Source organism: Anopheles funestus, chromosome 2RL (assembly GCF_943734845.2).
Source record: "Anopheles funestus chromosome 2RL, idAnoFuneDA-416_04, whole genome shotgun sequence".
Lineage (NCBI taxonomy): Eukaryota > Metazoa > Arthropoda > Insecta > Diptera > Culicidae > Anopheles > Anopheles funestus.
The window spans coordinates 88,639,775-88,666,533 of record NC_064598.1 but is presented as its reverse complement, the minus strand read 5'-3'; the positions used below and the strand labels follow the sequence as shown (position 1 = coordinate 88,666,533).

General features: G+C 41.1%; 3 protein-coding genes and 1 non-coding gene across 7 annotated transcripts in view; 1 reads left to right on the top strand and 3 right to left on the bottom strand.

The window, feature by feature from the left end:
* The window catches only part of LOC125763711 (uncharacterized), a 107,067-nt gene that overhangs the window by 33,601 nt on the left and 46,707 nt on the right, over positions 1 to 26,759 (top strand). For 3 of the 4 annotated variants that reach the window (XM_049427109.1, XM_049427108.1, XM_049427106.1), the window contains exon 3: positions 8,935 to 9,166. In XM_049427109.1, the coding sequence (XP_049283066.1) occupies positions 9,142 to 9,166 (25 nt within the window). In that variant the 5' untranslated portion in view covers positions 8,935 to 9,141. Of the gene's footprint in view, positions 1 to 8,934; positions 9,167 to 17,473; positions 18,145 to 26,759 lie in introns of those variants that run through there. The other variant, XM_049427110.1, reaches the window with a different exon arrangement.
* LOC125763712 (cytochrome P450 6d3-like) lies at positions 640 to 2,480 on the bottom strand. The gene is made up of 2 exons (XM_049427111.1): positions 1,013 to 2,480; positions 640 to 932 (listed from the first exon to the last, which is right to left on the bottom strand). The coding sequence occupies exons 1-2, from the start codon at positions 2,448 to 2,450 to the stop codon at positions 772 to 774; spliced, it is 1,599 nt and encodes a 532-aa protein (XP_049283068.1). The 5' UTR covers positions 2,451 to 2,480; the 3' UTR covers positions 640 to 771.
* On the bottom strand, positions 2,988 to 4,827 carry LOC125763720 (cytochrome P450 6d3-like). The gene is made up of 2 exons (XM_049427128.1): positions 3,428 to 4,827; positions 2,988 to 3,365 (listed from the first exon to the last, which is right to left on the bottom strand). The coding sequence occupies exons 1-2, from the start codon at positions 4,743 to 4,745 to the stop codon at positions 3,205 to 3,207; spliced, it is 1,479 nt and encodes a 492-aa protein (XP_049283085.1). The 5' UTR covers positions 4,746 to 4,827; the 3' UTR covers positions 2,988 to 3,204.
* On the bottom strand, positions 7,185 to 7,256 carry Trnaw-cca (transfer RNA tryptophan (anticodon CCA)). Its single transcript has one exon. It is a non-coding gene; the product is annotated as a tRNA-Trp (tRNA).

The following is a 26,759-nucleotide window of genomic DNA, read 5'->3' as shown; positions in this document are numbered from 1 at the left end:
GTTTAAGTAAAGGTTTGGTGGGTGGAAAGAGATGTCCCAGATTTGGAGAAAAATGTCTTGTGGGTTGTACTGGTTTGGTAAGATTGTGGTTCGGCACATGCTTAAATCACACAATGAAGGTATTGGCAAACAGAGAAAATAGATTGTTGAAAATGTAAATTAAGCAATACATATTTTAAAATGAATTTTCACCATTCTTTTTCGCAATCTTTCTCCCACCTGCGTTATTTTAGAATTGGCACGCGTCACTTGTAAAAGTACATTTTATCACCTATTCAATCGGAAAGTATTAGCTTCAGTTAAGTTTTTCTGTTTACTGATAAGTGTTATCTTTCGGCAGGAACAAACACTCACACTTCTGGCCTCTTATCGTCCTGTTTAATTAACAGGCACAGCACTAACACTTACCGAACGACAATGACTTATGGATTCTTCTCGGTTGTGACGGTGCATTTTTCTACGGGGCTTTTTTCTGACAAATCATTCTTATTTTTGCACAATGTCACGTTACCACAAGCTGGTTCAATCTGGTCCATGGTGCAAGATACGGGCGTTATCAGATAATAAGTCTTTTGTTGAAGAAGATAAGTGTAAAAAGTATTGCATCAATTTTGAATCGCAAATAGACAACAATTATCATTCAATTTTGAAAACATTGTTTTTATTTATTTAAAAATAAAATCTATTAAACAACATATTTTGCAGCTAAAATATATTCTTAATACAATTGGTTTCCTTTGTACTACACATCACAGTCAATAGTAACGCGGCTTACTTTCTGTGCTCTATCCGCATGGGTAAACCTACCTCCGGCGTAAGTCCTACGTTGATGGCTGCAAACTTCACCTTAGCAGGAATTGTGGCGTGGAAGTTGTATTTGGAAAGCAATAAAACAAGACCAATTTTGGACACCAGTACACCTTGACGAAGACCTGGTACAATAGAGTCGGAAAAAACAACAGATCAGTACGTTTAAAAGCACTTTAAAAAATAGTAAATTATTTAAACTTACCAATACAGTTGCGTGGTCCAACACCGAACGGATAGTACGCGTCTGGATCATAGTTCTTTGTGGCCTCATCAAATCGCTCGGGAGAATAGAGTTCTGGATTTGGGAAATACTTTTCATTCATACTGAGACTAAGCAAAGGTATGATGACTTGCGTTCCTTTGCGAATGACAACGTCACTATCCGGCACCGCATACTCGATCGTACACTCACGATTCAGAATCGGTAAGCCCGGATACTTCCTGAGCGTTTCCTTTACACAAAGATCTAAATACTTCAGCTCGTTGATATTTTCGTAGGTAATTTCACCATTGTGACGTTCCATCATTTCATCTATTTCTTGCTGCAATTTTGCCAACGCATCTGGATTGTGCGAAAGTTCGTGAAGCGTAAACGAAATCGCCGCCGTAGACGTCTCCGAACCGGCAATGTAGAAAAGAAACACATTGGCCGCACACTGTTCGATGGAGAGTGCTTGCTCCCCCTGGCTGCTTGCGTCACGGCGCAGATCAATAAGCAGTTGGACGAAGTCTTTACGGCTGATCTGGTTCTTCTCCCGATGATCGATCTGATGCGTAATGATTTCCATGACGAAATTGATCAACTCCGTCGGCAGTGACGTAAGTCCGGTAAGCTTAAGCAACCCGGGACAGATAAACACACCGGACGTACGTATGTTGTCCACAAAGCTGCGCCGTTTGTTCACCTGCAACAGTGTCTTCAGGAACGGATCGTCCGAGTTGTGGATACAGTTCGCTTCGAAGCCAAAGAACACGGAAGCGATCGTATCAAGCACGAACCGTGACGCAATGTCACGCATATCCACAACCGCTTTTTCATCCGCCAGTGTGTTCATTCGATCGTTCAGTTTGCTGCCGACGTCTATTAGTGTGGGTAGCATATTGCGCAGCTGCCCGGAAGTGAACGTTGGTGTTAGCTTCGCACGCAAATTCTTCCAACGATCACCGGACAGAGCGAACAGGTTGGCCGAAAATGGATCACCCTTCTCGTTACAGTAAACACCACGATCGTGGAAGTGCTGGAAGTCGTTCACCATGATGCGTTTCGCTAGCTGTGGATCACGAATCAAGATGGCCGGACGGAAGAACAGATACACACCCAGCAGACGATCGGACGAACGATGGTAAAGGTTGTTGATGGCGATACCAAATGATTCCTTCTTTTCCACAACCGTGCGCAGGTTGCCGTACGGAATCTCGGGCTTCACATGTGGCAGTCCATATCGTTCCCAGTGCGAGTAGATGTACCGCAGCAGTAGGAAGATAGCGATCGGCAAAAGTGCAAGCGTGTAAACAAACATTACGTCACTGTACGGTCGGCTAATGAAGTTCTCTAACGAAACACTGTCCAACTGATGGTGACCAAGACGAACCGATGTATCACCTCGACCAAGGCCACATAACACATTAAGCGTGCCCATAGCTTGCTGGCAGTCTTTTATAGCAACTGCTACAAACGTACGACGGGGTGCGTGTATTCGTGTGATTCAAGAGCATATTTGAATCGCAATCATCAACAACAACAACAACGGCTTATATGTATCGGTGTCGAATTATTGTACAGTCAAAATATTAAATGCGATGCGCGCGCCGATAGGAATGTGTCCGCTGGACGGTTTAATCTTTCTCAAAGAATCATCTGGAAGTGTGTTTGTAAACAGAATGATTTGCATTTCGTGGTTACAGTGAAGTGGTGCGTTTTGAGTCTATTATTTGTTACAATTTGTCGTGATTTTTGGCAAGTAAGGTTAATATAAAAAAAATTATTTTTGTCCTTAAAGAGTCCTCTAAACCACTCACACTCCTGCTCAGTTTAGGGTCTATCAAATCTCCACTGTCCATGCGGACAATTTAAATTTATATTCTGATGATCTTCCTCACGAACGAGGAAGCTTTAACTTTTTGTTTCAGAAGAGTATATGAGTACTTGAACTATAAAGTTTCTATACAATCCTAGCTTCGATTGTCGCGGCAGTTTTTTTTTACCTTGACCCAAGATAGGTTAACTTTTTATTGGTGAAAAAGGTAGTGAAGTGACATTAAAATAAAATTATAATTACTTTTACGGCAAATAACTTAACCTACGGCTGACATTGCATGTTACCTCTTTAACAGGTTTGACCACAATTGTCACCTCATTTGATTTACGGTAAATATCACAGTCACTATATTTTGTCACGCTCTTCTTTCAATCCTCATCGGAAATCCTCCTTTCGGTGCCAATGTGACAGCGACAGGTTCAAAGCAAAGCTTTCGCGGTATGGTGGCAGAGAAGACAAATTTTGTGAGCATCAGTACTAGAGCAATCTTTGACAGCAGAAGTCCTTGCCGTAGACCTGATGAAAGAGATGGATTTAGTAATGTTTGAACAAGTCTTATGTAAATACTTGCTACTTACCGATACAGTTGCGTGGTCCAACACCGAACGGATAGTACGCGTCTGCATCATAGTTCTTTGTGGCCTCATCAAATCGCTCGGGAGAATAGAGTTCTGGATTTGGGAAGTATTTCTCATTCATACTGATGCCCAGCAGAGGAATGATGACTTGTGTCCCCTTGCGAATGACAATGTCACTATCAGGGACTGGATAGTCGATCGTACACTCCCGGTTAAGTACAGCTAGCGCAGGATACATTCGGAGCGTTTCTTTAATGCACATATCCAGATACTTCAGCTCGTTGATATTATCGTACGTAATTTCACCATTGGAACGGTTCATCATCTCATCAATCTCACGTTGCACTTTGCCCATCACTTCCGGGTTGTGCGTAAGCTCGTGCAGCGTGAACGAAATAGCTGCAGTTGAAGTGTCTGCACCAGCAGCATAGAACAGAAACACATTGGCCGCACACTGCGCCTCGGAGAGCGAATCTTCCGCATTGTTTCCCGCCTTGCGGCGCAGATCGGTTAGCATTTGGATGAAATCCCGCCTTGTTACCTGGCCCGTTTCACGCTGATGCAGATGGGAACTGATCACTTCCATCGTAAACTTTTTCATCGCTGGCGCTAGTGCGCTAATGCCCGTGAACTTAAGCAATCCGGGACACAGAAACACACCAGCCGATCGGATGTTGTTGAGGAAGCTTTCCGGATTGGTTAAATCCCGCAGCGCTACCCGGAACGGATCGTCCGGATCGTGTAGACAGTTCGCTTCAAAGCCGAAAAACACGGACGCCACCACATCAAGCACGTAGCGTGAAACAATGTCGCGCATATTCACAATCTGATGGTCCATCGCTAGATTGTCGAGAAATTGTTGCAGTTTTTTGCCAACATCCAGAAACGTGGGAAGCATATTTCGCAGCTGGCCGGAAGTGAACGTTGGTGTGAGTTTTCCGCGGAGATTTTTCCATCGTTGGCCGGGGAGGGCGAACAGGTTGGCAGACATGGGATCACCGTGTTCGTTGCAGTACACACCACGGTCGTGGAAATGCTGGAAATCGTTCACCATGATACGTTTGGCAAGGTGTGCATCGCGGATGAGAATGGCCGGACGGAAGAACAGATACACACCGACGAGTCGATCCGTCGATCGAGTGTACAAATTGTTAACGGCAATATTAAGCGATTCTTTCTTTTCTGCCAAAATTCGAAGATTGCCATAAGGAATTTCTGGTTTCAAATTCGGGATTCCGTGCCGATCCCAGTAAGAGTAGACGTATTTTAGTGCAAGAAACACAATCACTGGAAGCAGCGCGATAGCGTAAAGGATCATATTGAATGTAAAACTTCGGATGGTAAGTTGTAGCAAGGAAGTGCTAGCAGTTCTCTAATGAAACAAACTACGTTCAAGTAGTTCCCTACCCTTTTATACTGGCAACCCAGATCGTACTAACGGAAAGTAATAGAAGTGGGTGACGTGTAAATATTTAAAAACGCATCAGCGTCACCACGAGACATCCCCGTATCAACCGGTTTGCATGCAATGTGAAGCCAACCGACAACTCCTTCACTATCAAGACGGCGCAGTATCGCCGGCTTAAGGGTTTCTTGACGACACAACCCATCCTGCCGTATGATTAAGAGGACGGGACGTTCAACGGGATCACATGCGAAACGAACGTGTTGTGTGAATTTTTGATTGTCATTGTCATTATATTGATTTGTGTCTAGATGGTGGCTATTTACCGCCGTATGCCTTTACCATCAACCCCTTCTGCCTGGGGTTTCTCATGGATTATAATCTACTTGAATGTTTGGATGAATGTTTCTTTTCATTAGAATTAGGGATGGTGTGTAAACGAGTACATATTAACATACAAAACAAACCGTCAAAGGTGTCAAACAGACCAACACTGAAGATAGCATATTGTTGTGTTAAAATACAATAATATTTAGAGTTGAACAACAATCAACTTAAATTGAACACATTACAATTTACATAAACTCGTCATTGTTGTCATTCTATATTAAAAATAAATGGTTGGTTTCAAACCTTTGACCTTGTCCTCGTTCCAAAACTAGCTCCAAAGAAATGGTGTTGGTAGACCAGGTTAGGGTTTGTTGACTACTGAACTCAAGCAATCAAACAATAAATTGGAGTGACGGAATGATAACGATTTTTTAAGACTGTGATCTAGTTTGAGTTTGAGAAACACTGTCTAGTATAAATAATTCAACTTCAAGTAATACATTTGACGATTCTACTTATTTACACAGCCTTATAGAGTAAACTTAAACGGAAATTAACAAAGATGTCGAACCTAATGGAATATTCTTTATGTTTTCAGATAAAATGTTAAATAACGTAATTGGATTTTATGTCTCTCTGAACAACCAGGAAGTCATGTGGAATGATTTTCCGGGAAATTGGAAAATCGTTAATGGCCTTAGCTCAACTGTTGTAATTAACCCCAAAAAGCATGGCAGGTTAAGTAGAAAGAAGAAGAATTCCTACGAACAGAACATAATGAAACCGTGCTATGCAGATTTGTGGATCAAATGTAAAAATTAACCTCGGCCTAATTATTTTTTTGAATCGCAGAAATTGGATTCATATTGAATTCAAAAAAGTACACTACCCTTACATTCGCGAAAAGCTTAAGCTGAGCTAAGATTTGAAGGTACAAAGTAGGAACGAATGAAAATCCAATCGTGTAAACATATTTTCATCACTTTAAAGCACACAAACCAGTGTCACATTGAAGCGGCTACTCATCAACGGCTGCAGTTTAGTGTCAATTTCCCACAGATGCCGCTAGGGTCGTTTATCATTGGCAATAGGCGTCTAGGTGCGAGACGGCGTTCTGCGCTCGTAGCAAGCACCCCAGAATGCGGTAGGTGATAAAGCTTCCCTGACGTCACTCTGGGCGCTAACAGACGACACGTTCGAGGGTTGATGATTGATGGGATGGTTTTGTGCTGTATGGTGGCGGGCAAGTGTAACGTCTGAAAGTGTCCAACGGCTCACCAGCAGCGCAACAATTTAAACAAATGTGTGACGAGGAGGTTCGGTGGGGCTAAGCAAACATCTTCTCTCATTCATTGCAGCCAAGCTACAGTGATAGGAATAGTTTTAAGATTACAACACGCTTTTTAATTCTAAACATATTTAAATTATCGGTTCTGTAGAAATAAATTATAATATTTTTGAAATGTGATAGAATATGTTATAAATTATAATTAACACGCAATATCAAGCAAACACAAGAGTCGCCTAATTTTGTTACGCACTGTAATGCTAGTGTACGTATCGTGCAAACCGATCCAAAGAGTGGCTACTATTGGCCACGGTGTGCGTAAACGGGCGATACGGGACCAACTAACAAAGCGTGTTTTGCGCTTATCTTTATACCACCGATGCGTCTCTCTCGATGTGTGACACGCGTGTGCGTGCTACGCGTACGAACCGCTTGCAAGGTTATTTATATGTTCGCTGATAATTTAATTAAACTTCGTTTCGGGCTTTTCGTTTTCGTTGCTGCTTCGCATGTGTCGACAGCCAAAAACCGATAGGGAAGGAAAGAAATGGGGGAGTGTTTTTTGTTTTGCTTCTTTCACTCGTGATGCGATTGAACACATGCTTTCAGATTTGATTAAGATTAGCAACGTTGAAGAGCAATCGGGCGGAATTGGCTGTATCAAAACAAAAGAGCAACGATGCTGGGTTAATAAGAAGATGGGAGCAAGTGAGAAAAAAAACTTTTTCGACATTTGACCCCGACGTGATTTGAACACGCAACCTTCTGATCTGGAGTCAGACGCGCTACCGTTGCGCCACGGAGTCTTGGTTGGGAAGGTGAAGCTAATATCGCAGCAGGTTATGCGCTGCCTGTACTATATATTAAAAATAAGATTCTGATTGAATGGCATTATGTTTAGCGAAATAATTTTATTACTTCGTTATTCCTATGATCTAAAAAAATACAAAATACACGATTTAATTTCACAGTCTAAGGATTGAGACTAAAAAGCACCTTCTTAAACCATGAGTAAATACTATTTAAAATAAATAATTGCATCTGTTGGTCTTGCACCTAAGTCGTACGACCAGTTTGTGCGCGTTCTACCATTTAGCAATAATTTTTTCTACCTCTTGACGGAAAAATCCCTCAACTTTCCAAACCCAGGAAAGGAGTAAGGAATGAACAAAATGTGTCACTGCTAGTGAGACACCATTAATTATAAGCTTTTTTTCTAGTACCCTTTCCAACCTACACGAAACTCTTCCCGCTTTGGTTTCTTTCTTTCTGTTTGTACACATTTTTAAAGCATTTTTCCATGGTTATCGTGCTGGTGCAACCCACATTATGCTTGCCCGCGTTACTGTTTGTTTGCAGTTGGGTGGCAGATGCTGGTACTATTTGTGCTGCTTCTATTTCATTCATCTGAAATCTTTAAAGGCTACTTTTGCAATACCAGAACGGGGTGGGTTGGGTAAAGGAATGGCTGCAATTTTTCGAGATTATCATAATGACCAGTTGTTAAGCTTCTAGGGATTTTATGTTTGGTAATCTAACAAAACTAATTGCTCGAAATTATTCCTTTTAGAACGAATTGTTTTTCTTGTTATATTTATTCTACATTATTTTAAAACATGTTACTTGAAGACACCTGATTAGAAGTATCAAAATGATTGTTATTGTAGCTTTTATATTGAGCATTTCATTCCATCTTTCCTCAATAAAACATACCATTAGTTGTAATAAAGTACGGAAAATCAGCAAAACTACTTTGCCAACCAAATCAATGGCCCATAAAGACCCATACATCTTTACCGAGCGCTATTATCGAAAGATGGCACATGATTTCTTTTCAAATGGACAGTGATTTTCATAAGGATCGGTTTCAACGCCAATGGTCTGCAATCGTCTTGACCGGTTTTTTTGTTTTTACTTAAGGTATAGCCACCAAACGATGACCATCAAATCGCCTCAACAAATGCCTCGGAAAATACGTTTCTATTCCAGAAGCGAAAAAAAACCCTGCCACAGAATCACGGCAATTCACTTCTTTATTGGTATGGTTTCGGAAACGTGCTGGAACAGAGCCAGAAATGGTGGTTTAGTGTAATGTGATGTAATGCTTACATCTGAAGGGAATGGCACAGAATTTAGTGCTCATAAACTTCTACCCATCAGGGAAAGAGGGAGGGAGGGAGGGAGGGAAACAGCACCAAAATGGTGTCAGCTCTCGTTTAGATTTCGGGTCAGGTTGGTGCAAAAAACATTCGGTAAATCATTGGGAAGGGCATTCAAGATTGAGCGAGTGCTCAATTTAGGGAAATGATCGATTGGCGTATTGAAGGTAGAAAATCAAACGCTAAATCAACTCACCAATTGGTACGGGGGGTGGTGTACATTTTTATGTTGATCTTTCACACTTTCGATGATTGTTTGCAGTGGCTCGAACTGTTCATAATACTCTCGGTAATCGTCTCTGTTTCTCTTCTTTTCTTATTAAAGGTTCCAAGTGGCAACGAACCAGCGAGGATTTCATAACCATCCCTTTCCCCGATAGAAGTTTGTAGCCGAACGCTTAAAGGATAAAATAAAAGGTTTTCTGCCCAATCAAACGGTCCGAGAGTTGGTAAGGTACATTGCCAGTAACAAAAAAAAACAACCTCAACTGCAACGCCCAACCACCGGAAACGTAAGGGATAATCAGCAAACATGGCGGCCACGATGAGAACCGGAGGTAAGTGTAACGTGGTGCCGAGATTTATGAAACTCCAAAGGATACACACCGTCCAGAAAGCCATTCGACCGATAGCAGGTCGGGATGATTTCCTGTTTGTAAACGGTGCCTGTGTAAACACGGTTTTTTTTTGTTGAAAAAGGGAGTAAAACAGCACGAAGCAAAAAGCAAACGAAAGAAAACTGGACAAGAAATCATTGTGAAACCATTTCCTTTCCACTGTCGCCGGGCAGGGATTGTCGATTTCCGAAAGCACCCAGCTACAAAGTCGCAGCAAGGTGGATGGTGTAAAGAAAAAATATTGATTCAAATATTGAAACGAACGTGACGACTGAGCACTTCCGACCGGAAGGATACCTTTGTTTTTATTTCCCACCTTCCATTTTGCCCATCCTGCCCATGCCCATCAAACCGTTTGCCAGCACCTAACAGGCACCTGGAAGGTTGGAACTAAAACACATTGATCGATGATGATGATGATCATGCTGAAAAGGCCTTCTGCCCGAAGTGGTCACTTTTTATGGTGTAGTTTCGTGGGGCTTTTTTTTCTTTTCCTTTCGCTTGCGCAATTGTTTGTGCTTACAATTACATCATTAATTCTGTACTGGTTTGCTGAGTAGTGAGGTTTTTCTGTTTGTTTTTTTTCCTCTTCGGTATGGATTCTTTCTCGTGCGAGCGCATGTGGGATCGTTTTGCTACCACTGCTGGGGCATGAGTAATGGACCGGGAAGTAAGCATTTTTCCGTTGGTCAAATCGTGGGATTGGGAGAATGTTTTTTTTTCATGGGAAGTGGGTAGATCATTGTTGAGGACGCGATTTTCTTGCACGTTTTGATGGTGAGGGAAATTTATCGCCCAGAAGGTAACCACACGTACCTGAATATTATTAGTCGTTTGGAAGGGAATATTGCTTTCGATGGTGTGATCTTTTTTATATTGAATTAATAAACTTACGTCAACTTCGTTTTATGATGCGGTAGCAGATGTGAGCGGATTTTTTATGAGTTGTAAGATGTTTCACATTTATTATAAATTTGATTAAAAAAAGTTGAAAAAGGAACGAATATATTTCTAAATAATTTTATTAAGACGAGTATGTATAACTCTTAGACATTTAAAACTAATATAAGAAATTAATAAAAAAAGGGCAATTATAAAATTATACCAAAAAAGGAATACAGAACTTTCCGGCTCATTTCCAAGTATCAAAACAGATTTTTTTTCGGTAGAGGATTATTTCAACAATCAAAAATTACAAAAACAAAATCTCATTTAAAAAAAAAACATGTGTTTTGCAATGATTATTTGTAGAATAATTTTTATTTTCACAAACGAAGAAGAAACATAATATAAAAAAGCTTCTATTGGTGTCTTTTGTTTTCGTTATAATTAATTATCACTAACATGTTTCAACACACATTGAACGTTATCTTCAACGTGCCAAAGCTTCATGTCCCATAGCTCAGTGTACAATTACCCACATTGCATAGGCATATGTAGGCCGTAAATGGCATAATGAGTAAATGAAAAAAGCAAACCAGAGCTCACACACGCGCTCGCACACGAGCGCCAACCCAGTTGCTAACGACAACCTGATGAATGTGGCACCATCTCGTGTCAAATCGTATTAAAGTAGAAAACACTCTCGGCTTCGTTTGGTGTCGTATGGTCACAAACAGCAAGAAAAAGATCAGAACCGACAGAACGACAGGAGCATAATTTCACGCGCTTGCCAATTTCCATTCCGAAGGGTACCGTTTTCCGGCACACTGAAAGGATGTCACATCTAACTGAGCTTAAACAGGGCGTATCATGAGCCGTTCCTGGTGGTGTGCTATAGCCAGACAGACCCGCCGGTAGCACCATGGTAACGACTTGCGCCATTCGTGCGGTGTTGTGTTAGGTTCTACCTTGATCTAATCCCGTACCGTCATCGTTCCAGCCGTGTGGACGATGTTTAACGACGAAACGCACTTGATGCTGGATGTTGCAAAATTAGAAGCAGAAATATGTTTTTTTTTTGCATGTACGTGTGCTGTTGTTGCTTTAGCGATGTGTGTGTCTTTTTTCCCAAAGCTCCCTCCTCGAGGTACCTCAACACAGGCGCGACTTATTTACCACCGGTCCCGTGCGGTACTGGTAATTAGGCTAATTAATGTTTCACGTACGCAGAAAAATTTAATTTCATCTCAACCGTTCCAACAGCCAAGCGCTAACGGTCACCATCCTAAGTTGATGTTTTCCCTGAAGAGGTGAAATTTGTTTTTTTTTTACTTAATTTTCCTCTTCTTTTTTTTTGGTTGGCTGCTGTGTGAACATGTTCGGTCAGCTAAAAGCATCCGGCATTTCCGCACTGCATGGACAATATTGTGGCACGGATGCATCAGAGGAGATTAATGTTAGCGCCGGTAGTGTTGAACCCCAGGGCCGTAGGTGGACATCTCGAACGTTGGATTATAAACGTGACGGTTTGGGCTTTGATGCTTGACCTTAGTGATGGGTGGTTCGTTTTTTTGGCACTTTGGAACCATCCACATCCACAGGCGAGTAAAATAATTACCCTAATGAAGAGACGAAACACTTGACGCGTAGGGTAATGCTCTTAAGCACGGTTGTAGTGGCGCTTGATAGCTTCCAAAACGTTTACAGCACCACGTTCGCACCTGTGCCGTTGTATGTTTGAGGCCCTTTAATGAAGGTTCTTTCCTATGCTTCTGCTAAAATGTTTATGTGATTTTTAAATCTTCATAAGTGGTGAAACTTGTGTATGTTTGTCCGAAATGACTAATTTTTTTTTTAAATAAATAAATAAAATCTTTTGGTAGTTTCCAAGACAAAATGTGTGCTTTAGAAGCGTAATAAAACTATATCAAAGACGCGCTTAACGTCACAAGAATTAACCTTTGTTTAAACATATATTTTATAACCAAGTCACTGAGATAATATTGACCAAACCTACATTTAACCAACGAAGTGGTATCGATCGAATCAGTATTCGGGTACAGCATTCGTAAGCAAACAGTAGTTTAATTTGCTAACCACGTGCACCGTTGCATCCCTGTTTTCAAATCACACCCACAGCCGACACACCCCGTGGGATGCATACTGCGGAAAATTAATTGCTTACACAAACGAAAACGCGCTGACCGTCCGTGCTCTGGTGGTGCGGATAATTAGCGACCAAACATGGGGTTTTTCGCCTGCCGCACGTGAAACATATGCACCGGTGATATGTGACTGGTGATAACAATTTAACGCAACTGTTTGTACCCACTGTCAGCGGACGGGGTGCGCTAGAAATGATTGTGTTTGTGCTCCTTCCAGAAAGAAAAAACGGGAACACTGAGGAAAACTTCATAACATGGTTTACATTTTCTTTCATCGGTTTCGATTGATGTGAAAGTGAGTGCCAGTAATCGATTTGCACACAATTTGACTTTATGTGTGTCAATAATTTTGTTTCCGTTTTGCTGTTATTTTGCACCCATTCCTGTTGGGAGATTGTTGTTTACCTCCTCGATTTTGGGGGGTGGTTTTTGATTGCGGTACTTCACAGAACCACTCCATTCACCTTGAACAGGGGAAGCGAAACATTTGTGTGAAAGTTTCCACCATCCTACGCTCGTTCGATTCTCTCCTCCTTTCTTCGATCCATGCCTTTTTCATAACAAAATCGATCTCGAGTGCATTGAATGTGACACTTGTGTGTATTGAAAGCGCATTCTCGCCTTAGTATTCCCTTTCTCGAAACCGAGTTTCCCTGCTGTCACGTAACGAAGGAGTAATTCAACCTACCGCCATTGCAAATGGGGAGCGTATACCAAGAAACGGAGCGCGGTCGTTCGTTGCAGCTGTCGTGCAGTAGTCGTACGTGCCGCAGTAAATGGAACTGGCTGTGAAAATGCTGATTATGCATCGATGCTTTCATTTCGATATCAATCGAACAGCCGGCAGCCAGTGCCGCATTTGCATTGCACACAAACACCTTCGCACTCTCCACCCTTCATACCCTTAGGTATGACTTCTTATGGGTACGATGACGCAACGTTGTAAGGCACACTTTCCGGCAAGAAGTCTCCCAGTACCAGAAGCCGAAAGCGCAACGACAATTTATTGCTAGGTTTGGTTACGATTGTGAGCATTTCGATTCGCTCCCCGTTTCTCCGCTTCGTTATTGCAATAATGCATCGGTATTTTACAATGCAGTGGAAATGTTTTTTCAATGCCATTCATGCCCTTAGCTTTTCGCTTTTTTTCTGTCCATCGTGCGAGCAAAATGGGTAAAATATCCGGTTTTGCATAACGGAATATACACCCTGCTGCTTTGCGTTGCATTGTTGAGGTGGGGTTGTAGCCTTTATTCAACGCATTGTCTGATCCGATCAGTACGATCGATCATGGATCGTTTCGATGCAGAAAACCGTGCGAGTCGTCTGGCAGGTTTTTGATGGATGCGGTTTGAACAATGGCACTGAAATGGATGGGTACAACCTTTAATGGGCTTTCGCCCAGGTGTGAAACGTTTGCCGTGCATTGTTCTAGATGAATGCGCATTTCGCGGAAACTGTTCAACAAGTGCCTGCGGGTTAGGAAAATGGTGCATCAGTTAGAACCGAGTTTTTGTTGGTTTTGATTAAGATAGTTTTCAATGGTACTCTAGATACTCTATATGTGATTAGGTAAATTCATGTTTACATTAACAAAAGTATGGTTTTGTTATTTCTCGTCAATTTAGTAGATTTATTTTATAAATTTATAAGTTTATTTATTTCGAACATTTTTATGTTTAAAAACATGAAGATGATAAGTTCCTATATTTTATTAACGCTGTTGAGAAAATTAATTATAAACAACACAATGAATTATTTTTATCCAACCAACATTCCCCAGAATTCATCGTGTTTGAATTGAACATAAAATGTTTAAAATTATTATGACAACAAAAAATTGTATGAAAATAATTGTTTTTTTTTTATAAAGAAGTGAGAAATATTCACATCAAAAACAATATAAATACGTGGTTCTTAAAAAAAAGCAAAAGTTATTAATGGAGACGCCTGGTACTTTACAAAATTTTAATTTTTATAAAAATTTTTGCAGCTCGTACTGCACATATTACCATGTTATTTTACTTTATATAGCAATTCAAAATAGTTTTCGTTATCATAACTTCTTTCTATTTCATGTTTTCATATGGAGACGCCTGGTATTTTATAGGAATCATAATAATTTCTTTCTATTTCATATTTTCTAATGGAGTCGCCTAGTACTTTATTATATTTTAAATTTAAGAGTCATCTATATAGATCTTTTTGCACATATTACCGTCTTCTTTTACTGAAATGTAACAATTTTAAATATATACGTAAATTTCTCTTTTTCGTAATAATTTCATGAACCATTCCTAATACAGCCTCCTTGCAACTCACCTTCAAAAGCCACACCAGGGAGGAAAAAAACCATCAGAAATTATCAGTTCACCCAAAAACGGATGCTGTTTGGCAACATTGCATTTGATTGGTGTTGGTATCCGTTAAAGCATTCTGTCTTTCCGTTTCGTACGAGGCGTAAAACAGTGTACGTGATTCCACAAGAACATGCCTTATTCAATGAAGAAACCGGAACACACGAACACACTCACCACCGAACTCGGTATTCCTATCCCATTTCCTTCCTTTGCTGACCCGTTTGGTGTTGGCAAAGCAAGAAAAGAAAAACGAGTACGAGTACGAACCCGAACGTACACCCGAAATAGCTCATCTGTTTTGTGGTGAGTTTGTTCACTTCCCTCCGTTTGCTGGCCAAAACGGATGCTGTGCTGTGTGGTGAATATCGTTCTAACTGCTCAGTGGTGAGTGTTAGTGCCACTTTATCTCACACTCAACCATCAGCAGATGATGGTGTGTTAGTGTGCCCGACACGGGTGACGGGGGCCTTTTATCGTGCTCGGCATAAAAAAGCTCATGCTCACCGCCGTCTCCAACCAAAAACCAAACAGGAGAAGAATAACATTGACAGAATTGACACATCTGACTCACAGGGCAAAAGGACTGTTATTGTTTTGGTTTGTAGGGGTGTTCGGTGTGTTTATGTGTGCGCATTGTGTTTGCTTGCGTGGATGCAAGCCAAACAAAATGCTCGATTGGCTTTCGTAGCGTATGCTCTCGTTAGCATGCTTTTTGGCGCTCTCGTCTTTCTCGCGAAACAATTCAATATTTCTCTTACGCTAGCTACGGTTGTGGAAAACAGGGCCTTTTTGGACAAACAAAATAAAAACGGTGAATCAAACGAATTCGTCTTTAACCCATTCGGAGGTTCACCGTGTGTGTTTGTGTTTGTGTAGAAGTTTGCGTGCTTTAAACGAGCTTTTAAAGATATCGTTTTAGCAAAATAGTTTTAAGATAACAGTGAGCAAAGGAAATCCTTCCCAACTTTCGGTATAATAAAAGTAGTGAGCAAAAATAGTAAAACATTTTTTCACCATCTTGAACGAACCGGTCACACGTTTGGAAATGCGAGGACACTGGAGCTACCTTATATTTGTTTGTGCGGAGAGAGAGATAGAGAGCCAACTAATATAGGTACGATAAGCACAACTTGTGAGAGTTGCCTAGTCAACACTAGAGAAGCAAAGTACCTCCCGGAAACGAGCTGTGGTGAGTCTCACTCGCGTGAGCTCTTCCTTCACGATGAGATGAATCATCGTTCAACTATCTCATGGCTATCTGTCTTCCTTACCGACGGGACACAATTCACAGCATCCATCCATCGTACATACATGCTGTCGCAGCTCATCAACCCTTGTACCAAACTCACCTTTTTGAAGCTGAGCTTCTCATCGAGCTCACCGAGCTCACATCGCCACACAATTGACACATTGCAGCAGTGGCAGTTTTTATTTTTTGCAGTACACACGGAAGTGAAAACCCAGGCACTAGCGTGGTGCATGGTGGTAAAATACTTCTGCCCGGCAGGCATCCTTCGGCGCGTGTGACTGTCTATACACGGCGCACTCTAGGTGTGTGCGAGATGAATTTCACTCTCTCCATCTGTGTGTGTGTGTATGCGCGCGTGTATGTTGCATTTGTTGTCTTCAGGCGACCGATCGTCCCACACACACGGTGTGGTGTTTCGCTGCGAGCGGTGCTTAGTGAGTGACGTCACGGCGGTCGGAAAACACGTATTGGGGCATTCTTCCTGTGCTCGTATCGTAATTGTCGTGCCCAAAAAAACCGTCGTGCATCTTGTGGCTTTTGTTTTCCCGTGTTCCATAACGCAACCGGTACGATAGTTAAAAAGACGTGTGGGTGTGTGTGTGTGTGTGTGTGTGCATTGCTGTGAAGAATTTTTCCGGTCATTTTGCGAAACGAATTTTCTTCGCCTGTTCAGTTGGCTATCTGCCAAGACACAAACGGAACTCGAAAAGGCGTAATCTGTTGCCATACGTGAAGTGAAAAGTCTCGACCTGAGCTAGTGACCCCGGGAAAACGGTGACTAAGCAAAGCTCACAATCATTGAAATGTTGTGCCAAATACTGTGTATTATCCAGAAACAACATATTCGGGGGGAAAAATCCTCCCATTTCTAAAGACCTAATGGTGGCACTGTAAGAAGCTCCATTTTCACGGCTCATTTGGAATATCGCATGGAGAGGAAAGAAAAAAAAGAACGAAAGGGAATGAAAAATGTTTCTCTTCTACACGGAGACACACAAACACACATACACACAACTTCCCCCGAGGGTCTATTGTTTTTCTTCAACAACGCGGTGAATAGCCCCGGTCGTACCTTGCGTAGTGTTAGTAGCTCTAGTTCGTGTTTGTGTCAACGGTTTTCCCTTTTTTTAAGATGGATAAATCTTGTTGTGCTTTGAGATTGTACGCTTCGAGTAGATAATTCCTCCTCGTAGGAAAATACAAATGAAGGTTAAGGAAAAGTTATTATTTTATGACGACATAAAAGTCTGTCAACATTTTGTCACTCATCAACCACAAGAATTGACCATCACCAACATCGTAAGATATGGGCTGTTTTGTGCACAAGGGAAAACTTTCGTGAGCAAACGATTCACTGCCCAATGCCTTTCGCTTCCCGCTATAGTTCTGAAGTGCCAAGCACCAACAAGGAAAAGTGGGAAAAATTGGCGAGATTAACTTTTTGATTCCTTCGTTCAACAGTTCCGAACCCTTTTTTGATTACTATTACTTCGCCTGCCTTCTCCGTCTTCTCGGCCTGGAGAACACTTCCACTCCAATTTCCTTCAACCGCACATCAATTGTTCCCCCCTCCTCCTAAACTTACTCCTCCTTTTTCCTGCGCCAAGGCAACGTTTTGCTTAATCCGAGTGTGACACCTTCGGGCTGGCCTTGAACGCACTCCGAAGCAGCTGAGCTGACGATGAATTATTCATAAAAGTTACCGGGAACATTGAGTGTCAAATATCTCGTTACGTCTCGAACATTGGACTGCTTTGGCAAACCGAGGCCGGTTGAAGGAAGGATGCAGGAAAGATACCATAAAGTTTATGGATGACTGTTTTCCATTTCCAGGGGAAGAAGTAAAGAAAAAACCAGGACACACTCCAGATGCGATAGCTAATCTAATGACGATCGTGTAGTGTTAGTGTGCGAGTGTACGATTCCCTCACGGCAAATAGTGTATACGGTTTCAGACGCTTCGACTCATGAAAGCGGGTGTAAAGAAAGAAGTTTTTCATTAAGATTATTGAAATCGTTAAGCTCCGTTGCCGACAGATAGTTTTCATCGGCTATTAACGCCGGCAGAACACAATATATTCGTCGGCGTCATTCTGTGCGTGTGTGAGTAACAAGTATATGTAGCAGCTGCTTCACGATGGGATAAAAGCGCAAAATTACACCATAACAAAAAAAAAAAAAACAAAAGAAAAACGGACGAAATTCTTTGCGACAGAGCAGATACCCCGAATCACCCGCTCGGGGGTGGTTGAGTGACATCAGGTAAATTGTTTTCAACGTTTAAACGCGTTACGAATTGTTACATTTGCTGAATGTCGGGAAGATAAAATCTCCAGGGTTTTGTTGGTTTTAATATTTCATACACAGTTTTGTAACTTTTCGAACTGGACGTAAAGCTATGGGGAGAATGGAATAAGAAATTAAATTGCAATTGGTGGAAAACTGAGCTAAGAAAGCCACATCAGGCCGCACTTGTGATAGATCAGCGCTATATTATGTACAATTCAATGAAACTGACAATTTTATGCTCGAAAAAAACAAGTCAGTGAACATGTTAATTTTACCGCTCGAAACCCCTAATTTATGAGTTCTTTTTTTCTCATTAAGATAGTTCCAACAAGCACTAACAATTTTTGAAACTAACTCATTTGTTTCGCCAATTGCATACCTTTAGGCGGAACATGTGCCCAAGGCAATGATAGTAATCAATCAGCTTGACAACTAAGTCGTCATATGTATAAATATTCACCTCACGCTAAACGTCTATTAAAGGGAGTAAATTATTCCGTTTACATTATAGATTACTGCTTTACGCAATGTAAACTACTTTCCCATCTCTCCATTACCGATTCTACGTGCCGTTTTGTAATTGTGATTTGATCTACAAACCCACATAAAAACATGCACACACACAAACACACCAAAGCCAGATGAATTTGCCTACAACCCAACCCGAAGCATTGAGACAAAAAGCATAATTTATACGCAAACCGTACGTACTTTAAATTAATTTGTACCATTCGCTTCCATTCGTCACCGCAATACCGAAGCAAGATTAATAATGGCCCACGGGTCGTAATTTAAATTTCAAAACTAAACCACCGTAGCACACAATTCCCGTGCCACGCAAGAAAACCCTCTTGCCGTGTATCGGGATTTATATGAAGCCAACAACAATTTCATCACGCGTAATAAACGCATGTGTCTTGCACGTTGCCGTTCGCCCGGGCTTGCGTCCGTTCGGAAGGAAACCCTCTCAGCGCGGAGCCTCGTTGGGCGGGTGTGCAGTTTGTGAAATTGTTGTTGCGTGATGTTTTATGGTGCAATACATAATCGGTTACACCGTATATCATGCTGGTTTTCTTTTTTTTTTTTGTTCAATATAAACCCACCCGGTCCAGCCGTTGGTTAACAATTCCCAATGTTAGCAGCCCCATTTCACCAGGCGGTGGTGGCTGCGGATGCCATTTTTTTAAGGCCACATTGTTGTTGCGCTGCTTTTATTCACCATTGCATGCGGAGACTGCGGAGACAATGAGCAGAATTACGACCCTCCCGGGAGCTATTTTTGCGTCGGTTTTATTGGGTTAGCAGCGAAACATGTGGTACGGTCGCTTTTCGTCCCGATTCATGCAGTGCAGATATGAACTCCCATCCTTAGGTCCCCTAATGATCACATACGAGGCAAAATGGGAGAAGGGCAAGGGCATGTCCATGAATAGCCCAAGTGATGCAAGGGTACAGTTTTTGTACACTTTTTACTGCGCCGTGAAAGTTACTGCGAACGACCCTTTCTTTCGAAACGATGGAAGGAAAATATAAAAACGAAGTTATTGTAACCGATGAGCAAAAGTGTCCTCGATTCGATGAGTGATGATTGGCAGGGTTAAAGGTGGTTCGGAAATGTATACTTAATAAGAAACGTTTTGAATCGATGTCTGGTCAAATGGCTTATCATTGCGATCGTTTGATAGTCCTTCAAAGACAAACACATAGAGCATACTTCAAGCTTAGGAATGGCATTAAATGTCACCCAACAGTATCGTGGAATACAATTACCTTTTTGAACAGTATTTCAAACACTCACTTTAACCCAATAAAGCCCAACACATTATCAGTCGATTAAGTGCTCTCGGTGTCACAAAGGTCAGAGCGGTTAGGTGAGCCCCTTTAATCCACATTTCACTTTAACCGCAGAAACCCTTCAAACCAAAAACCTCCAGATAAAACTGCAATCGACTAATTGGCGTGACACTCGGCCGAGGTGCGGTAATTCAATATGATTGACGGGACACTTGAGTAAATACACTTTTGGGAGTCTGGCCGGTGTGGATCGTTCGTGGGAAGATGGTTTATTGATAAAGGGTCATCGAAATGATAATCAATATGCGAAAGAGGGGTTTCCAACAATGAAAATGTGTCCGTAGTGGATGACATCAATTAAATAAAAGTAATAAATATATTTAAGAATTAAATTGAACCAAAGGATGCATCTCAATGCATCACTGTCAGCAGTTATTTTTTATTATTTAAATCCTTTTTATAGCCACTTACATTAAGGACAGTATTTTACTCAACTTGATACTCGTTTTAATGGCCATAAATAATGATTCGATCAAAAAATGATTTCCTTTCATAATGACCTGGTTTGGGCATACGTTTTCACTACGAAAAGCGTATCTCTCACCAAAAGGAAGTGTTAAGTACTGAACTGGAATTTTAATGCTAGTGCAGGAATTTTGGTTTCCATTCTTTTCGTGATACATTTTATTTCAAAAAAAAAGAAAAGAAAAAAAGGGATCATCGCTAATCCTTACGAAATTATGTGAACTAGTAATCGTCCATGCTCCAAATTATTGCCTCCATTCTCGCAGTGTGTGTGTTCGTGAAAGAATTCCATCGTTGGTGAGTGGGGAAAATATTTTCACTCAAAATGCTTCCTTCGAAAAAGCATGCCCTACTCGCCCTGTGTGTGGTGTATCATCACGGGGAAAGCCCTCCGAACGGAGTTTGTGTTTGTCTAGAGGTTGTTTAAGTATTTTGAGTGCAAAAAAAAAATCGAAGTCACCAAAAACTCACCCGATCGTACTCGGTAAAAGTAGTTGCGAGGATTGGAATGTGTTTCTGGACAAGGGAACATGCTCCTCTTGTGGCAGTGATTATTACCTTTCATCTTCTTCTCGCTCCATCTCCCTCGCTCTAGTTCGCTTGAATTCCTCAATACTTTGTGCCAACTGTTGTTTCCCCACCTTCCCATGTATTGAGGCTTTTTCTCGAGATTATCGAAATGAAGCGAAATGAAAGCTGACAGTGGATGATTTTCTATTGACTCGAAGGATCACGAGCAGCGTGTACACGCTGGTACGATATGTTCCCAAGCACGACCGAACAGGCAATCTGGTTTTGTCATTCTAATAAAGATTTTCACCGCACACTCGCAAACGGGCGTATTGGGGCTATCCAATGACGCTACACGCTGACAAGTTATTTCGTATTTCATTAAGCAATCCGAAATGAACCATTCTTTCCCGGCATTGGTGACAGTGGTGTTGGGGCATGGGTAAACATTGTAGCTACGGGCGACCTTTCTCCAAACAACCCACGTGAACGGGCATAGGAATCTTGCCCCGTGTCCACCCACTGGCAAACACTAGTCCGATGCAGTCGGTTGTGAGAAATTGAAGCTTAGTTCTCTTGAAACGGCACGACACACTTTTCGTTTGAGGTGGGATGGGACTAGCCCTAAATAGCATCAACAACAAGAGACTCGACCGAACGCAATGGCGTTTGTTTTGCGGGGGGTATGGAAAACGGAATGGCAGGTTCGGGAAAAAAAGATGACACTGGCACGCTAAAAATAAGGCAGACGAGGTGCGAGATGAGTAGAATTCTTGTAGGCAATTTATTGCATATTGCTTCGATGTAGGGTAATTCGGTTTTACTGTGATGAACTTTTGCCACTTGCCCAGACTAGACACACGATGCGTGCTATCTTAATAAGAAATTGTTAGTAAAACCAACATATTCTGGGTAACGTTCTATCCCCCCTCCCCACAAAAATCCACCCAGCACAACTTTCAGCTCGGTCTTTTATGCTGGAAAAGAAATCCGATACGAGCAAACCACATCCTAAATTCTTCTTCTCTCCATTAATCATAATTTACGGTACGTGATTCATGGAGCGGAGCATACGGTCGGTGTTTCGGCAACGAAAAAAAACCCTCCTGAACCCCGGGAAACCCGGCAACCACGGACGATGACGTTGCGAATTTGAGGTTAATTTTAAAACCAGATTAGATAAGCCTTGCAAAAACCGGACCGGTGCCACGTTACATGTTTTGCTGTAGCATGATTTTTAGTTCACTCAAAATGAACTGCCATTTCCACTTTGGATGGAGTGGGATGCCATTTTCTAGGGAGGGTGGTTGGTTTGTAATTTATCATCAGACTGACGACCGAATAGAGCTTCTGCTTTTTTTCTCTATTTGCTATCGTTTCTGTAGAGGAGTTTGTTGACGAGCACACGGATCAATCCATCATCCTTTCGGTGTGTTGAAAGCTAACTTTCAAATCATATGTTAATCTCTCGTGCGCAGTATCTGTCTAACATTAGCACAAGGATAGTGACCGCTGCTGAGATAAAAATATCATTTGATGAAGATAAGATACGGTTGTGGTAACCATCCTAGATTGTCCGTGCCCGTGTTGGGAAATGTCTGGTAAAGTTTTCCTTTTTCCACGATGAGAGTGGATCCTGGAGGTAGCATTAAGTGCTTTCCGAGAAGCTGGCAAATGGTTCAAAAGGCTTAAGATTATAAACTGAAAATATGAGGGGATGAGAAAAGAGGTTGGATTTCCTTTTGCTCTTAATATTGTTTCCACAAATGGTTCTTAAATGAAAAGTTACAATGAAAAAATGTTAAATAAAATAAAATTGTTTTATTTATTTTTAAGAACACTTAATTTAAATATAATTGTTTCTTTGAATGCAAAAAGATTTTTCTTTTATTAATTGCTTGAACAAAATATTTTAACATAAGTTTTTGACAAACATTTTCCCATAGTATCTCTCTAACCCGGTTAGAGGGTTAACGTTTTGTGTAAAACTTTTTCTTATCCCATATTTTTGAACAAGTCCAGGTGGTGTGTCTCCAGGAATCTTTCATCCATTCCCAGCACCAACCCAGTGGAAGATGTTGCACAGCGTGCGGTTTTGCATGCAAATTATCACAACCACCCCGTTTGCGGTGACCGTGCCCACGTGAGCGGTACGAGATTAATAGTTACTAAATGAAGCGGAAACCTTTACATTCAACCCTGTCCAACAGGGTTCGGTTTGGAGGTTAAGGATAAGCTGGAAAGGCTTTAATTGCAGGGTGGCCGGGATGCCACATGAAACTGATGCTTTTTGGTCCCACGTTTTCGTTCATTTTCGTTGCAAAAAAAATGACCGTTTCGTTGCGGGTGAAAAAATGAAACAGCAAGTATCGTGTGAGTGAGGAAAGCCGTAATAACAATAATTAACCGACAATAAAGCTCTTTTTGGATCTAGACTGGGATCGTTTTGCTGGTGTAATAAGCGATAAGGGTGTCGTTTTTTAAGGAATAATGCCTCTAAAGTTCTCTTTGTCTATGCGATGAAAATATAAAAAGATTTATTGTGTTTTTGTTTTCTACATTATTTTGAAACCACAAGAATTTGAAATAATTTCTGAAATCTAATTTAAAAAAAAACCCCGAAAATCCATTTTCTAACACGATTAAACGTAAATGTAACACGTAAAGCGGAAATGGAGTTTATTCGCTTAGCAGACATTCCAATCCCAGGCACGTTCACCGGTGGTCATTTGATGTTAGTGGAAGCGTTTTGTTACTGGGAAGTGATGATATTTATTCCCTCAATCAATGCTCTTAATATTCAGGCCAATTTTTTTTTTGGTGTACCATTTCTATAAAATCAATTCAATAATTGAATTGGAATAATTGAATATTTTCTGTATTATCTAGCCATTTTCATAGGGCAGAAGAAGAAATAAAAACGATGATGGGAGATTGACTACGAGAATGGACAATGCCCGAGAAGCGTGGTGTTTGCCGCTTAATAGTTTTGATCAATTTAATTTTGAAATCAATCTGAAAAATTCCTACCAAGATAATAAATCCTAATGGTTGCCTGATAGCATAATAACATTAAATGGACTATTATATTGATGGTTTATTCAATTTAAGCATTTTATTGTGATACGTTCACCAAACAGAAAAAAAATCAGAATGAAGAGACGCTTGAAAAATGGCATCCAAAAAAAAGCATTGATTGGATACTAGACACTAGAAGAGATCACGTCTCGAATGGTTATTATAACTCAATCATCAACTTTATTTGTGATATCTGTTGTGATTGGTTGTTCAATCAAGTTTTATGCTTAAATCGATGACCCATTCATCTTAACATCCTCTTACAACATGTAACAACACAAAACCATATTTTTTGCACAACATGGATTTCGAGTTTAAACATTTATTCAATTACAAATAAATTTATTACTCTTCCGATGAATGATGGTTTTCACACGTAAATCTTTACATCCTCAATGTACGAATGTTGCACCTGGGATTAAATTAACCTCACTTAGTGTTTGATGACGTACCATGCTAGTACCAATCATGGTATCCGGTGAAAACCTTCTCAACAGCATCGGCCTCTACATCCGGGAGGGATGAACCGTTCCATGAAGCAGCGAAATCCGTACATCAGTGTAGCGCACTGACTGGCAATATCATTCAGTTTTAATTACTGCTTAATTTGGTTTAATTTCATTTTCAACCTTACTGGAGGTAAGATGTGTCGAGGGTTTTAGTTGGGTGTCTCACTCACAAACCAATTCAGTGTTGAATTGACAGTAAGAAACAGGGAAATTGAAGTACTCTACTTCAGCTGTTGCTGACTCTTGTACGTCTATTTTGCTTTCCCGTCGATTTGGGTGAAGATTTTAAACGTTACAGCTCTAGAGACTGGTTCCCTTTTTGGGGTGCTGCTGGGTTGTTTTGTATTCCGAGATGCTTATTCATGTCGTTCGTTATTAGCAAAACTAGCCGTTCCTTTAGCATCATCAGATTCATTAATATGCATAAGACGATGCAAAGGCCAGTTTTGAGGAGCAAACGAGGGAACGTGTTAGCATCGGCTAGACCCATCCTCTCTTAAAACGGCTTATCGTTCCCAGTGCATCTGAAGGGATCTCTCGTTTTTGCATACAACCCAATACTATACCATAGCTAATCACTTACCTCGTTAATAAAGCACAGGGAAAGCTTGTTGCCTTCGTTCGCTCTGCTTGAAGCAAACATTCCGCTGAGAAGATTCTCTTCTTCTCAAACTAGCGTACTCCATTCGCATCCTTCTTAAGCAAATAATCCTTCCCTTTCTACGTGTGTTCCATTCCGTTTTCTTGGTTCTAGCAGCTCCATACCATAAACACCACTGGAAAACGGTTCCCTTTAATAATGCATGCCCGAGAACCGGAGAGCAAACATTAAAGGATTACGGTTCATTGCAACCGTACCAGCCGTCACCGATTCTTTCCTTTCCCGCGATAGCAGCTAGTGGCTGCGAGACACGGTACTGACTAGTTTCGTCGGCATGACAAGAAAATTGGTCGTACATATTTGCGCCGGGGGTCGAGTTATTCACACGTAACCATTCATTTCACCCTGAGCACTGGGCGAGAGCTTCCGACCGCTCAGCCCGGCATTACTTTCTCCAAATTGTCGCAGACGTTCAACGACACTCCCGTTGCGCATCCTCAACCCCCCCACAAAAACCGGTTCGCCCATGCTTGCACTTTGCCTCAAGTGCATAATAAATATAGCAGGCGCATCTCGTAACTTGGTGCGATAGATGAGCGCTACCAGGCGCCTCCATCGTGCAGCGCGACCCATTTGGACGACATCTTGAGACGATACGATCACGTGCTGGTATGCATGGTGGAGACGCTCGCATGCATTATTATCGAACAGAAAGCATGTGCTTGAATTATTAACGTGCCTCCGGTTCACATCGTATCTTAACGGTGCTGAAGATGGTTGAAGCTGTTGTAGGAAGAAAAAAAAACGAAACGATGTGATAAGAACGGTTGATACAAGTGAGGAAAACGTTACGTGTGACACATGATTTACGTTTTCCTTGGCGGGAAATTAATTGACGAGTGTACTAAATTTGTACCGCAATTGCTGTCGGTACGGTGGTTAAGAAAATTTTATTAATCATCCAATGTTGTTTTAGTATCAACGAAATTAAACAGTAATTTTCACGCATTTCATGGAACGTTTCTGCTACCAAGTTTATCAATTTCTAGTTTCATTTCTGGTTGTTGTTTGTTTTTCTTTTGTTTTATTTAAAACTTCTTTTATCTGAATTTAACTTAGAATTGTCATTTGGCTGATTTTATTAGTTGTTAGTTGTATCATTTATAACTTTTCTTTCTCAAGTTATACTTTTCAAAATTTAATTCTTTTGAATTTAGAACTTTTATTCATTTCAAAATTTCAATTATTTGTTCCTAAAAGTATGCATAATACATTACAAATTGGCGTTTTCAAAGATCTCGTTTGTGAAGAATTGTACAACGCTTCTTCTTGTCAGCACAATGGTAACTTTAAGCCAACCTGTCTTACCTTATTTTTTCATTGCGTCTCCGAAACCAGCTTGCTCAATAATTGTTATTGCTTTTATGCCCATGTACATAAATTTATGTCAAGTCGTTAAAAAGGAAAAATAACCCTGCTCTACATTCTTTTGCAAAAGACATTCCCTGGCAAGTGCAAAAGCGTGCACCAGAAGTAATCACACCCGCTAGAGCCAACGCGCGTTCTTAATA

Bases quoted from the DNA above. Each gene is read 5' to 3' on its own strand.
- LOC125763712 (XM_049427111.1), bottom strand. From the start codon at position 2,450: ATGGGCACGCTTAATGTGTTATGTGGCCTTGGTCGAGGTGATACATCG. The intron at 933-1,012 runs GTAAGTTTAAAT...CTATTGTACCAG, and splicing joins TGGACCACGCAACTGTATTG to GTCTTCGTCAAGGTGTACTG.
- LOC125763720 (XM_049427128.1), bottom strand. From the start codon at position 4,745: ATGATCCTTTACGCTATCGCGCTGCTTCCAGTGATTGTGTTTCTTGCA. The intron at 3,366-3,427 runs GTAAGTAGCAAG...CTCTTTCATCAG, and splicing joins TGGACCACGCAACTGTATCG to GTCTACGGCAAGGACTTCTG.